This window comes from Pelophylax lessonae (assembly GCF_965119305.1).
Source record: "Pelophylax lessonae genome assembly, chromosome: 4".
In the NCBI taxonomy this organism is placed as follows: domain Eukaryota; kingdom Metazoa; phylum Chordata; class Amphibia; order Anura; family Ranidae; genus Pelophylax; species Pelophylax lessonae.
Window position 1 is genome coordinate 234,734,410 of NC_138771.1, and position 16,441 is coordinate 234,750,850.

At 40.4% G+C, this 16,441-nt stretch overlaps 1 protein-coding gene across 2 annotated transcripts in view; it reads right to left on the reverse strand.

Moving 5' to 3' along the window:
* Positions 1 to 5,885, reverse strand: part of LOC309553352 (uncharacterized protein) — a 163,544-nt gene extending 157,659 nt beyond the window's left edge. For both annotated transcript variants that reach the window (XM_082254452.1, XM_082254451.1), the window contains exons 1-3: positions 5,611 to 5,885; positions 5,426 to 5,521; positions 2,370 to 2,459 (exon numbers count right to left, since the gene is read on the reverse strand). In XM_082254452.1, the coding sequence (XP_082110578.1) occupies positions 2,370 to 2,459; positions 5,426 to 5,521 (186 nt within the window). In that variant the 5' untranslated portion in view covers positions 5,611 to 5,885. The remainder of the gene's footprint in view (positions 1 to 2,369; positions 2,460 to 5,425; positions 5,522 to 5,610) is intronic.
* Between the last annotated feature and the right edge of the window lie 10,556 nt (positions 5,886 to 16,441).

The following is a 16,441-nucleotide window of genomic DNA, read 5'->3' on the forward strand; positions in this document are numbered from 1 at the left end:
GCTCTGCCCCTCCAGCACTCACTGGAACGCCGGGCTGTACAGGGGGCGAGAGCAGCTGGCTCGCTGGAGTACGCTTAGAGGCTAAAACAGTTGCAAGTTAGGCATCTGGGCAGATCCTCACATAATAGTCAGAATTCCTGCAGAGCCTGGACCGACTCTGTGGCGGACCTAAGTTCTCTGTCGGCTGAATCTGGGTCACAGAAGTGCAGAACTAAGCGCACTCCTGTGATCCAAGTATGGACAAAAAAGCTTTGATCATACTTCTCCTTTCAAAGCTGTTTGTTTGCACTAGGCAGTTGTTCAAGTTGAGACAAAGTTTATCTAAGACACTTTTTATTAATTCCCCCCATTGTCTGAAAGCCTGTAATATAACAAGACACAGGTAAAGCACTAAGAAAACAGGTAAGGGAAGTCATCATAACTTCAATAATGTATGAGTTCCCAAACACACCTGTGCAGTTTAGGTGCAGTGCGTTAAAAAAAAAAAGTCCCGCATTATAGGTGTGCGCAGCTTATTGCATTAGGGTGTGCACTGCAAAGCTCGAACATATACTGTACATATACATGGACAGTATCAGTTGGGCAGTGGATGGTGTTAGTTAGTACAGCAGTGGATGTGTCAGTAGGGCAGTTGTTAGTGTCAGTAGAGCAGTGGATGGTGTCAGTAGGGCAGTTGTTAGTGTCAGTAGAGCAGTGGATGGTGTCAGTAGGGCAGTTGTTAGTGTCAGTAGAGAGCAGTGGACGTGTCAGTAGGGCAGTTGTTAGTGTCAGTAGAGAGCAGTGGACGTGTCAGTAGGGCAGTTGTTAGTGTCAGTAGAGCAGTGGATGGTGTCAGTAGGGCAGTGGACTTTGCCAGTAGGGGAAAGGGAATAAGGACAGAGTTTCTCCAGTCCCTTTCCCTTTCTCAGTGAATGATTGGGAAGTGCTCTGTGCTGAGCAGCTTCCAGTTCATTCACAAACTGAAGTATAAAAAAATGTGTTTATCGTGCTTCAGTTAAGAATAAACACAGTGATTGATTGGTACTGATCAGAAAAGGAAGGGGCCTGTAAATTACATATTTATTAGTCCCTTTCCCTGCTCTCCATTCCAGCAAAAGAGGAGAGAGGCCGACAGCGCTGTGGGGTGACACCGGGGTCCTGGGCAACAGGGGGAATCTGCACTGCACGGGGTGATTACAGTGTGCCCAGGCACACCTGGCACACCCTGTGCCCACGCCTATGTCCTGCATGCTGCATTTTTGATGCACTTTTATCAAAATCTAATTTTATAGAGTTCAAAGGCAACACCCCTCGAACACATGTAAAATGAAACACACCAAAAATGCACTGCACAGATGTGAACTGGCCCTAAGTCTCAGATTATACACACAGCAAATAAAATTAGAATGCATTCACAGCTCTTGACCTGTATACCTACTCTGTGTCGGTGACCTAAAGGAAACCAGTCATGAGGTAAAATGTAGGCTGCTATTACTGATCTACTAGTTATCTGGATGTCATGCTGACGCTCTTGCATCAATTGTGAATTACTGGCCTGGAACAAGTATACAAAAGGGAACTTCAGAATGCTGTTAAACTTTACTAATATGCATAATTCCAGATTAGCAGCTCAGTAAATTTTGAAGCTGATGGGTAATTTTAGGAAGCAGGGTAGCAGTTGCAGTCTCTGCATACCTCTCATGACAGGTTACTAAAGTGAAGACAGCGGATTAGTATTACAAAAAAGGAAACTAGCAATTTCAAAAGAAGTTTAGCAATAATAGCCAACATATTACACTAAAAGAGAAGTATGGAGTTGTTTCTTTTTCCCGAATCCTACTTACCTAGGTGGATGCAGTATCGGTCCAATGCTGCATCTGTCCCCCGCCAGCTCTAACAATGTGGGCTCCCTGAGCAATGAGCAGAGAGCTGGTGACTGTCAATCACAGCTTTCTGCTCTGCATACCCCCACCACCCCACCTCGCTCACTGGAGTGCTGGGCTGTATTGGGGGGTGGGGGTGGGAGCGGCCGACTCAGGCTCTCAGTGGCTCACTGAGAGGCTAAGCCAAGTGCCTGTCCAAGCATGTGGGCGAATCTCAACTTCACTTTCATGATCTTGCCCTAGCCTGCACTGGCTCTGTGGTGTCAGCCAACAGCGGGCTTCAGCAAAACTGAGTCACAGGAGTGCAGAACGAACTGCACTCCTGTGATCCACAGGGGAATTAAAGTCAAACAAGCTTTGGCTGTACTTCTCCTTTAACATAGTTTTTCTTCTAATCATCATTTATCATCATCAATCATCATCTAAATTTAATATTAAAGCCATTTGGGGCAATAAACCCACCCCAGGTTTACTCTAATGATTATTTTAAATAGTGTGCACAAATACCAGTTGCTTGTAATGTTGCTTTATATCTGCACATTCAGAGAAGAGTCTTCTGTTCAGAATCTTCAACAACATCTCATAGTGTTCCACAGTCTACATATGGAGAGAGAGGAATGGAGATCAGTGCATGTGTATTTAACCATCTTGTGACTATAACCAATTTTAAAATCTATAGAAAAAATAGTTGAATTCTTATTAAATAGATTTTTAATATTCAGTCTAATTCTGTGTTTTATAGGGTAAAACATCTCTGTGAAATCAGTAAACGTATTCCCCCCATACTTATTTACATTGCGACGTCAGGGGCCAGGAGATCTCATTTAGCAGAAGTGAAGCAACTTGTTTAAGCAATGTTGGGCAGTAGGTGGTTTTGCGCTGGCAGGTTGGGGGGCCTCGTTCCAACATCATTGACATAGAACTATGTTTTTTTTCAATAAAATACTTGTCAAAAACTGTGTTTTATTACTATTTGCGTTTTTTTGGGTGAATTAGTACGGGTACTATGTACTCCTTACTTACATTTAGGGGGTTTTTAAAGGGAGGTTCCAGATTTTGATTGTCCACAGATCCTCCCCACAACCACCAGGTCAGGGTTGAGGGAAAGAGGCCCTTAACTTCATCAACATGGCGACTAGGTGCCTTGCCAATAGAGCCCCTTGGAAAGGTAGCAACCCTATGTTTAGACAATGTGGCCTGGTATGGTTCAGGAGGGTGGAAAATAGATGCCCCCACACACACAGACTTTCCTGGCCAGCCAGGTTGCAAGCTTAGATAAGGCTCTGGTATAACTTTTAACTTTTTTTTATTTCTTTCTTCCATGGGGTTCCCCTTAAAATACATATCTGACCTGAGAGGCCTGGCATGAGTTTTTTGAAGGGAAAAGCCATTTTTTTTGTTGTTATATTTTTTATACTTCAACTGCATATACTGGACAGGGATGAGTTCCCTCACAACCAGGAGCCCTGAGCAGAAAGCTGTCACATTTATAGTAGCAGTGGTGGTAATACTGCTGCATACCTCCCAACTTTTTGAGATTGGAGCAAGGGATACCTATTAGCAAAAGTGTGTAGGCATAGGACACACCCCTCCCTCTTTCCCTTAAAGGAGAATTATACCCACACGTGAAAGATAAAAAGTGCATTTCATATACAATAATATAGATCAGACCAAAATGAGGGACAAATGAGAAGAAAAGAAGGACTTTGTTCCAAATCTAGAACAGTCCTTCGAAATCAGGGACAGTTGAGAACTATGCTGCTGTTAAATGTTTCCCTTATCACTGAAGCTGAATGTTTGCTTGGCTGAATACTCACTCATTCAGCTTTTCTCACAAGAATCTGCATGCACTTTGTGCAAAGTGCAGATGTCTCTCTCATATTATTTCCTCCTATGGTTGGACGTTCTTTCTTCAAAATGGTAAGCTTTTTTTTCTATTGAATTATTCTTCTTAAACTGATATAAATTTTTTTATTCTTAAAATAAAAAAGAAGATATACTTACCTACTCTGTGAAACAATATTGCACAGAGTGGTCCCTTACTGGCTCTTTGGCAGTCCACCACCGATGCTGTCTACTCCTCCTTCCTCCTAACTTTAGCTTGTTGAATTAGGCTTTGGCAATGAAACCTGTAGGCTGATTGGTTTCTATGCAGAGCTAAAGCAGATTTTGCACTCTCTAGTTTTATTAAATGAACCCCATTATTTAAATGTTGAATTGATATGTTCTTAGTGTACAGTATGTATCTTTGTATCTCTCTATTTTGTTCTAAGTTTTCATCCCACTATCGTATCAAGCTGCACACAGGCCATGGAGTAAAATATAGCAGAGACAAAACATTATCCAATCTAGAAAACAAATTGGCATGGCATACACTTTATCAGGCTGCATGCTTCTTCCTACCAGCCCAGGTAATTGAGTCAGGATGAGAGTCCTGGATTCCAAAGCCGTGCCACCTAAGAGGCCAACTGGACATATATCTGCACTTTGCAGAGCAGACTAGGGACTGGCCAGAGAGAAATTACTTTGTCTCCGCTGGCCCGCTTAAACATGTAATGCAGTGTATGTGAACTAAAAGTCCATGTTCTTGTGCAAAGTTTGCCACAAAGAGTGCATAGCATTTTGCAGAGGGTTTCCAGAATGTTTAGTGTTAACATGTGGTCATACCCCTTTAGCGCCTGATGTTATATATATATATATATATATATATATATATATACTATTGGGATTTGAGCTGTGTACAGGAATATCTTATTTCTTCAATATATGTTCAGTTTGCAATGTGCATTAAAGTACATAAGTTGATCCTGCGTTCACTCTGAATATCCAGTTATTGTGAAGGACATAAAGAAAACAACATTTTTGGCTGCACATGATTGGTGTGAACACATCTTCATCTTATTTACTAAGCTGAATGAACATTCACTTTTCCAATTGAACATTCTCTATTGCTTTAGGTTAATTAAACTCTGTGGGAATATCTTCAGGTGCACAGTAAATTTCTCTGCCATGCCCATTCGTGTTTAATGGTCTCATTGTGCTACACAGGGATCTGCAAGCTATTGCTCTGAAATTAACTACAGGGTTTAAACTTTTAGCCTATAATGCCCCGTACACACGTGCAGATTATCTGCAGACTTTTGTCTGCAGACTTACCTTTTCTATGTAGTGCAAGGGCCTGCCGGATTGCATACAAATTGAAAGTGTTTAGGTTTGACCTCATATTATATGGTTTTGGTAAGTCTGCAGACAAAAGTCTGCAGATAATCTGCACGTGTGTATGGGGCATAATTTGGTTTGTGAGTCTCGACTGAGCATGAGTATATGTGTTTTGCAAAAAAAAAGGCTGCAGCTGGCAATTTGCTTTTAAAAAAGTGAAATAAATCTTATGTTTATCCCTTATATTCTCATCTAGCAAGCAAGAAAACACTTATGCATTCTAGTCTTTTATGGATAATGAAAAATATTTTCCAGGGTACCTATATAGTAATTTCTCTGTTAAAAACATTACATTTCTGTAGAATAAAGTGCAGCTGTAGTTTCCCTACTAAAAGACAATTTACCTTCTCCCATTGCTTGGACCGCTCATTGAATATTGCAGCACACAAGTGGGCCTGGGCCTTCTGCTCCAGATTTAAGGCTTGTCTTAAGGAGGACATCTGCAAGTAAAGATAAAACATAAAGCAAGATCAGAAGGTGAAATGTAAAACGTTTATAAGAATAGTTGTTACAAGTTTGCTCTGTATACCTCTTTCCTTTAGTCTCGTCAGTCTCCACAAGAGAAAACACCCTTCCAGAGCATGAGTGAGGAATCAGAACATCGGACTCCAAGGCACTGCTGTTCCATGCAATTACACCGTAAACAGGAGAAGCAAATAGAAATACCACAGTCTCCATGGTAAGACCTGCCTTCTCACAGCTTATACACAGCTTATACAAGTTTACTATGCACACTCCAATGAGCTATGGGAAACAAAAAGCAAATAAAAACTGTTTAATCTCTGGAGTCAAGCATGACCAGACAAGCAACTCATTCCCTTTTGACACTTAACTAATCATGCTATACCACCACTGGTCACCCTATCCATTTGTTAATATCAAAGCTGCAATACAATATTAGCAAGAATAAAGGTCAAGTATGTGTAAGAGCAACTAAAAGAGGAGACTTCCAAAAGACAAGTAAATCACTGCACTACGGTAGAATTGGTCCTTGTATGTCTATTCTAAGGACTGGAAAGTACTTAGACAATTACAACACAAACCGTAGTAGCACATGGAATGTTTCTCACTAACAGATACCTAGAAGTTCATTGTGACATGCTCTTTTATTGTAATTATTAATTTATTAAAGCGTAACTCCACTTTTGTTGAGAAAAAACCATTCCCCTCTGGGTGATCTCAGTACATTGCAAGGATTATAACAACCTTTGTTGCAGATTCCTACCTTTTTTTATTCTGAAGAAATTCCTGTTTGTTCCTTTGTGCCTCTGTGCTGAGTGGGTCTAATGGGAGTGGTTTCATGATTTTCAGTCAGCTGTGCAGCTGCAGAGCACTAAAGAGGAAATCTGCTGGGCCTGCATCCCTTTAGACATGTTCCTATTGGGATGTATCTCACCAAAAATGACATTTTTGTTGCAGGGGATGCCTGAAATCAGACCTGTTTCTTAGGCAGACTTCTGGGAAAATTGGTGAGCCAATCACACAAGCAGGAAATTATGTTTCTGGGGTTTGTTAGGTAGACATTCTGTGTACAGAATAACTCCAGGTAGCCATATTGCATTGTATTTTTATAAAATTACAGCAGCTGCAGATCGAAAAGGAAAGGTATTTTTTAATAACATTCAACTATAATTTCATTTGTGTCGTAATTGTATATTATTTTTTCTTTATTTGTTATTTTTTTCCCCTCGAAAGTGGAGTTACCCTTTAAGGGAATATATATACTATATACAGTATGTATATAATATATATATACACTATGTATATATATATATACACACACACACACGCATACATACATATATATTTGCAATATATATGTGTAAACTATAAAATGTTGAAAGCAATAGATACAAAGGATAATATTGTGATGCATGATGTATCCATTCTCCACACATTCTGCAACGTTTTTAACTATACCTGAGATAGTAAAATAATGTACAGTATATTACACTATTTCTGGTAATGTACAAAATATGTTTTTTTTTTTTTTTTACTGTGACTTTCAAACTTCTGTAAAATCATTAATAAAATCATTTATTTATGCAATATCAGTGGGTACAGTACAACTGAATGCGTGATGAAGTGTTCACAGCACACCCACAGAAATATCATACTAGCAGCAACAAAAGCCTGTAGATTGATCTAAGATATTAATAACCCCTTGTATATCTATAACATTTTACAGCCAACGCTGATTTGTATATTTGTTTTTCGCTCTAGTGTACTTGCCCACATTTTTAAAATATTACTGTGCATACTAGTCATATGATTGAATGATATACTACTTTCTGTAAATTAGAATGATACTAGAGTTCACCATAGAGTTTAGTATCATTTAATGCATAGACCAAAGCCACACAGATTGTGCCAAACAGAGACTTGCTCACATTTATGCCCTTGAAGCCCCATGCAGCTGTAGTATGAGCTTTCAGATGTTCTTTTAAATGCATTATACAATGTTAGCAAGAATTTATGCTTCTTTTGTTAAATTTTTCCATCTTTATTTTTATCTACCAAGGTTTGAATACTTCTATTGTTTTGATATGTTAAAATGTGAAAAAAACACATGATATTTTGGCCATTATCTTTCATTCTTGTAAGTTTTTAAATAAATATTAGTGGTATCAAACTGCACCATGCAATAAAAAGGCGCTATACTTCACCCCAGAGACCCTAAAAGAGAAGTATGGCCAAAGCTTTCTTTGGTCATACTTCTCTTCTGGGTCAAAGGAGCGCATATACTTTTGCTTTCCTGTGACCAAGAATCAGCCACAACCGTCACCCTAGGCTCTGCAAGGATCACAACCATATTGTAAGGATCCACCCAGATGCCTGATCAGCAGCTAGCCCAGCCTCTCCGCATGCTGCTGAGACCATGAGCCAACTGCACCTGCCCCCCTCCCCAGTCCAGCTCTCCAGTGATCTCTGGAGGGGCAGAGCAGAGAGCAGTGACTGACAGTCACTTCTCCCCAAACCAAGCAGACCGAGGACAGAGCAATCAGCAGCCATGTGATCCCTCAGCTCATTTCTTGCGGTTAGAGCCAGAGAGAGACAGCTACAGCATCAGACCGATTCTGCAGCATGAAGGAGAGGGTAGATGTTTGTTTTTTTTATTACCCCCAAGCTTCTTCTTAGGCTCCGTTCACATGTAGGCGTTTTGGGGCGTTTTTTGGGGAGTTTTTCTGCTCTAGGATCAGCTCTCAAAACGCCCAACAAGACAAATCCTATTCATTTCAATGGCCCCTGTTCACATCTGAGCGTTTTTACGCTGTAAGCAAAATGCCCAACGCTCAAAAAAGTACATGAGCTTCTTTTTGGGCAGATTACAGGCGTTTTCCATTGGTATCTATTGAATCAAAAAACGCCTGCACAAAAAACGCCTGTAAATCGCGGCAAAAATCGCGGTAAAAATCGCGGTAAAAAACGCGCGGAAACGCTACGCTCAGGTGTGAATGTAGCCTTAAGGCGATTTTACAGGCGTTTTTTGTGCAGGCGTTTTTAGATTGAATAGAAACCAATGGAAAACGCCTGTAATCTGCCCAAAAAGAAGCTCATGTACTTTTTTGAGCGTTGGGCGTTTTGCTTACAGCGTCAAAACGCTCAGATGTGAGCAGGGGCCATTGAAATGAATAGGATTTGTCTTGTTGGGCGTTTTGAGAGCTGATCCTAGAGCAGAAAAACTCCCCAAAAACGCCCCAAAACGCCTACATGTGAACAGAGCCTTAAGCTAAAGTTTGGTTATGCATATTTTTGAATAGCCATATTGGTCAATCTTGGACCAGTGTTAGAATGTATACATCATACCCGGAAAATCCATATGAAAGCTGGAAATCACTGTAGTAGGCACCACTATAACAGTGACTGCCCCTACCTACTGGGTCTTGTAACAAGCAGGTGCCCTGCTGCTCAGTGAACACAGGAGCTCAGACGCTTGCCACAGGTGTCATTCAGAGACAATACAGTTATAAATTCCTAAGTTTGTAATTTCAGCCCTGCCTACTTGTCTTCATTTTGATTACAAGGAGCACAGACCTTTGCTCATCTCCATAATCCTTTCTTTTGCACAGACAGTGAGTACGGAACTCACTGGGTAAAATTTCTGGCAAAATCATATTTGTTGCACTTATTGATCAGATATAACAAAACACTTGTAATGCTATATATTCAAAAAGAAGAAAATAAAATAAGTTATTTCTTAGGATTTACATTCATACTCCGATATGTATGACTTTGCCTTTTCCATACCATTTGTACCTCAATTCATTTCCTATCCCATCCATCAGCTATCAACAGTGGGGATAACCTGAGCTCTGCAACTTCAAAATTGCCCTGCGGCTAATTCCAACTCTTTTGGTGGAGGATGGGCATGTGAAAGGGTGGACAGACAGACAGAGGGGTGAAAGAATGGTAAGAGGGCACAAGTAATAGGTGCCCTCGCACATGGGACAGGGGATGTTTAAAAAAAAAAAAAAAATTTTTTGTGTCAGAATTTATTTAATTTATAGGACACTGCCCCTTTAAATGTAATGAGCATGGTTTTGGCGGGCTGCACAGCAGCGCGCGCCCCTCTAGAAGGTTCTGACCCAAGGCTTTATTAAGGGGTCTCTGAGGTAAGCCCCTCAGTTAGGAAGTGACTGCCTGGCGAGCTCCCCTCCCCCCCACCCGTCGCTGGCACTTTATGTGGTAGAGTCACCCTTGGATCTAAGGGGGGACTTTGGTGGTTTTAAATATGTTTATTTTCGCTCGAGTTCTGGGACTGAGCGATACAGATTTATGTTTTATAATTTTGTTGGAATTGAAAATTATTTGATGGAATTTTGAATAAATAATTATTTAATTTATTTATAACCAATAAAGTGCTGCGGCCATTTATTTATGCCAAAAAATTAATTTGTGTTTGTTTTTATTTATAGTATTAGTTTAGTTATATTATAGAGAAATACATCCTCCTGGCCCATGGGCAGACAGGAGGATAGATAGACAGAAAACTGATAGATAAAAAGTGTACAATTTTTACTATAGGCAGTATTTGGTTTACTCATTATATAGAAAGATAGGAAACTGGGAGGTGTGTTTGTTAAACTGATTATCAACTTATGCCTGAAGAGCTTATGAAAAATGTTTTTTGTGTTTTAGTTTGAACATTGAGTAAAGTTTTTTTATCTCTAGGGCCACGGTCTGTGGCTGCACAAATACACTGAGCCATTATGAGATTAACAGACATGATTGCATAGTAGTTTCTAACCAATTAGTTTCACAGCAATTACTAGAATTGGAAGGCATAAAAGAGAATTGATACACCTAGACTTGTTCATTATCATCTTCTTTTTACTGCTGTAGTTTGAGGCTATAAAAATATAAACCAAACTTGTTTAAAAATAGTTGGTTGTGCAGGGGTTTAATGGGAAAGTGTTTCTATAGCTCTTACATGTCAGTTATGTCCATTAGAACATATATGAAAGAGATAAGCTCACGTGATAAGTAAAACTGAGTCTCAAAGTAGTCAATCTTTAAGTAATATTTGAAAAACACATGAACAACATAAGTAAGTAGCGCTACCGTAGAGTCCGTTGGCAATATTTGGTTCTTCCCAAATAGTACAGAGGCTGCCCGTCCCCACAAGCACTAGTCTATGCACCCCAACTCCAACAACGTAGTATAGGGGATGTCTTTTTTTATATTTTTGACAACCAGGATTGCTCTTTATTGAACACATAAGTGGTACAAAAATAATATATATCCAGACAGTGATACATATCAAAAATGGGAAGGCATACCATAGAACAGGTTAGTAAGGTACATAAAAAAGAAAACATACGGATACTGGTCTTTCATAGTCTTTTTGATATTTATTGCTTGAAGAACTTTAAACAGGAGGGGAGTTAGGGTATTGGATACTTCCAACACTTGTACAGTAACAGGAGGACTCTCTTTTCTAAGCTTACTCACATGGATTCTCCTGGAGACACAAAATAATTGCCAGTATTCTGAGACCCTATGAGAGCCACCTCAGTCCATAGCTACCTTTTGACACTTACATCCCAAAGCACTCAGTCACCAGGGATCACAGTTTAGGGTCAGTACTCACAAGTCCCCAGGACAGCTGCACAGCTTCCAGCTTCCTCTGGACATGGTCCAGTGAGGGAATCCTTCTTCAGATCTGATGCTGAAAAGCTGGCAATAAATAGATATAGATATAGAATTTTGAACAAGAATTTTTAGAAATATTTGTACGAAAATTCTCAGAACATTTGTCATTTAACCACTTAAGCCCCGGAAGATTTTACCCCCTTCCTGACCAGGGGGTTTTTTGCGATTTTTTACTGCGTGACTTTAATGGACAATTGCGCGGTCGTGCGACGCTGTACCTAAACGAATTTCACGTCCTTTTTTTCCCACAAACAGAGCTTTCTTTTGGTGGTATTTGATCACCTGTGCGATTTTTTGATCATGCGCTATAAACAAAAAAAGAGCGTAAATTTTGCAAAAATAACAATATTTTTCACTTTTTTTTTATAAGAAATTCCCCCCAAAAAAAAGTAAACATCTAAATTTTTTAACATTTTCGGCCAATTTGTTTTATGCTACATATGTTTGTTAAAAAAAAAATCGCAAAAAGCGTATTTTGATTGATTTGCGCAAAAGTTATCGCGTTTACTAACAAAGGGAAAGATTTTTGTAATTTTTGGTGTTTTTTTTTTAACGAGTAATGGCGGCGATCTGCGATTTTTTTTGCGGTACTGCGACATTGCGGCGGACAGATCGGACCCTTGACTGACATTTTTGACACTTTTGGGGGTACCAGTGACATTACTGCAGTAATCAGTGCTATATATATGCACTGTTACTGCAAAAATGACACTGGCAGGGAAGGGGTTAACTATATTGGACAGGGAGGGGTTAAGTGTGTCCTAGGGGCGTGCTTCTAACTGTGGTGGGACAGGTCTCCTAGTGTAAAAACACAGATCAACGGTTCTACATAGTAGAACCGTCTGATCTGCATTTTTACACAGGGAGAATGACAGGCGGCTTGTTTACATAAGCCGCTCTGCCTTTCTCCCGTTCTCCCGACGATCGTAGTGTGACCGGCGGACATCGGGTCCGCCGGTCACACTCCCACACTCCTCCGTGAACGAGCCAAGGCGGGCGCGCGCCTCAGCGGGCGCGCGCTCGCCCGCTATTGGCTCTAAAGTGGTTGACAGGCGAGTGACGTAGATCTACGTCACTCTGCCTGGCCGGGGCTGACTGCCGCAGTAAATATACTGTGGGCAGTCGGCAACCTTTTAAAAGATTTCATTTGCTTTTACATTTTATTTTGGAATGAATAGACTTTACCAAAGGAAAACCACATAAACAGTTACAAATCTCTCGTCACTGTAGTTGAAAGCAAATGTTGATTTGACCCACTAATGAGTAGAAAAGCAAACTTGCTCAGAATCTTCTTTTCCAAAGAATTTTCATGATAAATTCTTCTCATCTGGCCAGCTCTACCACAATTGAGGCCTCAAAATCAGCTATACAGTCACCAGGCTGTCTCAGGGAGCAGCAGCTCAAGAGGCTCTGGAACTCTCCCTGACGAAGAAGGAACAATCTCTCCAGGGCTCCAGACTATTTATCCTCTCCCCAGCCACCTTCTGGATAGCGGTATTAATTTTGACATCAAATTTCGATTTTTTAATTACATTTTAGTTTTAGTCATATTTTAGTCATCTGAATTGTTTTAGTTTTAGTTGACTAAAATCTCCAGTACATTTTAGTTGACCAAAATCATTTTAGTCAACTAAAGTCTAAAGGGTTTAGTTCAATTGTAATACATTATTTAAGCATTTCTCTAGAATTTCCAAACTCATTTTTTTTTCTAGAGTAAAAATCGAATAACGTTATTATTTATGATATTAAGGTTTGAGCTTGCACTACAGATACGAACTTAGCCATTGTGATACATAACCAGTGATAATTTTGAAATCAAATTTGAAATTAGTTTTAGTCATAGTTATTTGACTAAAATGCCAATTTAGTTTTAGCCATCTGAATTGTTTTAGTTTTATTTACATTTTAGTCGACAAAAATAGCATTCATTTTGTCTATGAAAATATTTTAGTCGATTAAATTAACACTGCTGGACACTCCCCTCAATGGATTGGCTAGGGCATGATAAATATTCAGTATTATTATTAAATGCAGATCCAAGCGCTGCTCTTGTTAGCAATATACTGTGCTCAAACACCTTGTAATTGAAATTAAGGGCCGGATTTAAAGAAACTGCAGCTTCAAACATCTATGACGTGTTTCAGTTTCGCCGCGTTCAAATCAATTAACTGGCGCTGCGGCGAATTGGCGAGTAAAACAGCAATAATGAATTCCGCCGTCAGCGGGATTCACTTACGATCGCGGCTTCGCCAATTCGCAAACTTATGTCTTCGTGCTTATAGCAGTTTCACATAGCGATGTGGGGTAGTGGATTAGTGCACACATCACATGTCTGTAATTCATCTCCCTCTGCTGTAGGTTCGAGGCTTACCATCTCCACCTACTTTTTTTATTTTCTTTTTTTGTTTATATTGCTAAAATGTAACGGATTACATCATATATATTGCTAAATAATGTTACACTCAGAAGCGCTTGCAAGCTTACACCATTTTAAGTGTTTTTTTGATCTTGTCTGTGTGTCGAATCGATCTTATGAAGGAAAGTACCAAAGGCAAGTGACCAAACCCCTACCCTACTTCAGGGCAAGATGAAACCTCACAATTTTACCATGGTCTTCTTCCCACATTCCATACAATGTTTAGTTCTTTAGCTATATGTGCTTTTTAGCCTTAACACACTCCTTTTTTTCCACCATACAGCTTTATTCTGCACAATAGCTAAGTGCTTTGCAACTTCACTGCAGTTCACAACGTCATGGGTTCAAATCACATCACTACACTTGGGATCTCTTTTCACTCTCATTTTTTTAAACAGTTTTTTTAAACTATCTTGAATTTGGGGGGGGAGGGGGGTGTCCTACCCAAATTTCAAGCACATCAATGGAAACAACACAATTTTGATTTTATGAGTGTGGTCCTAGTTTTATCGAGATGCAATTCTTTACATATTTACCATGGTTCTTACAATTTCTTGACCAATAAACATAGGTGTCTGATATTGGACTCTCTCCATATTTCAACAACACAGACCCTCATAGTCCAACACTACATTTGCCTCACACCTCAACACAACACTGTCACATCCCTACTCTACATTACAACCCCTCACATCACCAGTACAAGCAGCATGCAAAGTGCAAAACTCCGGCCTTGGCAGCTTAATGGGCCATACACTAACAATTTGTCTAGACTTTTTCCTGTAGACTTAACCAAACCATATAATATAAGCTCAAACCTCAACACTTTCAATTTGGATGCAATCAGGCAGGCCCTTGCACTACATAGAAAATGTCAATCGGAAGGATAAAGTCTTCTCTAAATCTTACAGTGTGGATGGCCCTTTTGTCTGTAGGCACCCACACAAAACAAAAAAACACATATTCAATTCTAATGTATTTATTTATTTGAGAATGACAGCAGAAGGAGGGATGCAGCAAAAGAATATTGTCACTCTCCAGTCCGTGTGCCTTTACAGCGCCAGACCACGATCTTTGCTCCATGGCTACGGGATTCTGATGTCTTCCACAACTTCCGGCAGAGTTCAGAATCCATTCTGCACCTCTACCAGCTCATAGGGGACAGGCATGGCAAGGTTGCTGGGCAGCTTCCAAGCCACTTTCGAAGTTCCAGGGTGTTCATGTTGGTCATTGGCCATGTGCCTTACCAAATATCCACTGACCACAAAAGAAAATGAGTGGAGTCCATCAAGGTGGGTTTCTACCACCTACACCCGCAAGCAGTACCACTCCTGGAAAAATAAAACAAAGGATAAGACATTTCATAATGAAAATCACATCTTAATGCCTGTTTGCTTCATTCTGAACTTCATTTAATTTCGACATCACGAGTGAAATAACACATTTTATGCCAACTTACACAAACCAGAAATCATTAATGTAAACATTTGAATACACACCTGTGACGCCAGACAGCCCATCACCACAGGCTTCCCATGGTACGTGCCATGATTCCAAGATGTTGATGTTCTGGAAAATTACAACACCATAAGATACCAAGCAGCCGTTCATGTTATCAATAACTACACAGGTGGCATAGACACAAATAAACACCTGCCAGCTCTTCTCAGCCCTTTACACTATTCACAATACCAACATGTTTATGGTTAGAGGTGCATGTTTTTGCTCAAGTAACACAATTTTACCAATGTTGACTACACTTTATCTACAATGGCAAGTGTCATTGGCAGATGATAATCACCCTCTGTCTCCCTGTGAGTGGCACCTCTGCTAACTAGCTAATTAATACACATGCCCTATCTTGACCGGTTACAGTACTTACATGTAAAGTGGCTAGCAACCAGGGTATTCCGGGTGGCCATACCGGCAGCGGTGCTCCGCCGCCTGGGGGCCGCCGGCTGACGGACCTCTGGCTCCCTCTCCTCCGTCAGCTCCCAAGAATCATCCCGGGCAACGCACATGTTGTGCAACACGCAGCACGCCAGGATGATCTTGGAAGCCTTTGTAGGAGAGTACAGGAGTTCACCCCCAGGCCGGGCCAAGCAGAGAAACCGGGACTTGAGAAGACCTATGGTCAACTCAATGATACTCCGGCTTCTCCGCAAGGCCCTGTTGTAATTCCTCTCTGCTGGGCCCTGGGGGTACCTGATTGGAGCCATCAGCCACGTCAGCTGCGGGTAACCAGCATCCCCTGAAAAATAAGAAAAATATACATTAGTTATTCATATCATGTGACTTTAGATGACTCCTCAAAATGGGAGACAATTAGGCATTTTACTAAACAACCTGCTCGTCTGTTTGCAAAAAATCATATGAAACATCTCAACTCTGTCTAACTGCCTAAATCACTAATACAAATGGGAAAAAGGACACACAAAGTGGTGGGTTTCTCTTGCAAGTTCCAACTTGGCCCCTATTTTGTTCCTATTACATTAGCCTAGGTCTTACTTCTGGAATATATCTGCAACTAGAGTGAGGAAACCAATATTGACTCACTTATGCAAAGTACTTTGGGGATATGACAATACCATTGGAATCATTTGTAGGTTTTCTTTGGGTGGCTAGAGGACACAATTTACACATTGGTTAACCACCTTCATTGGACTCAAAGACAACTTTGCAAATCTTTCTTTTGTGAGCTGCTAAGCTGCTGATCTGGTTGTGTGTGAACAGCCTGACAACTCCTAACACATCCATTTTAGGTAGGCTTTGCTTAAATCAGGGTGTACAC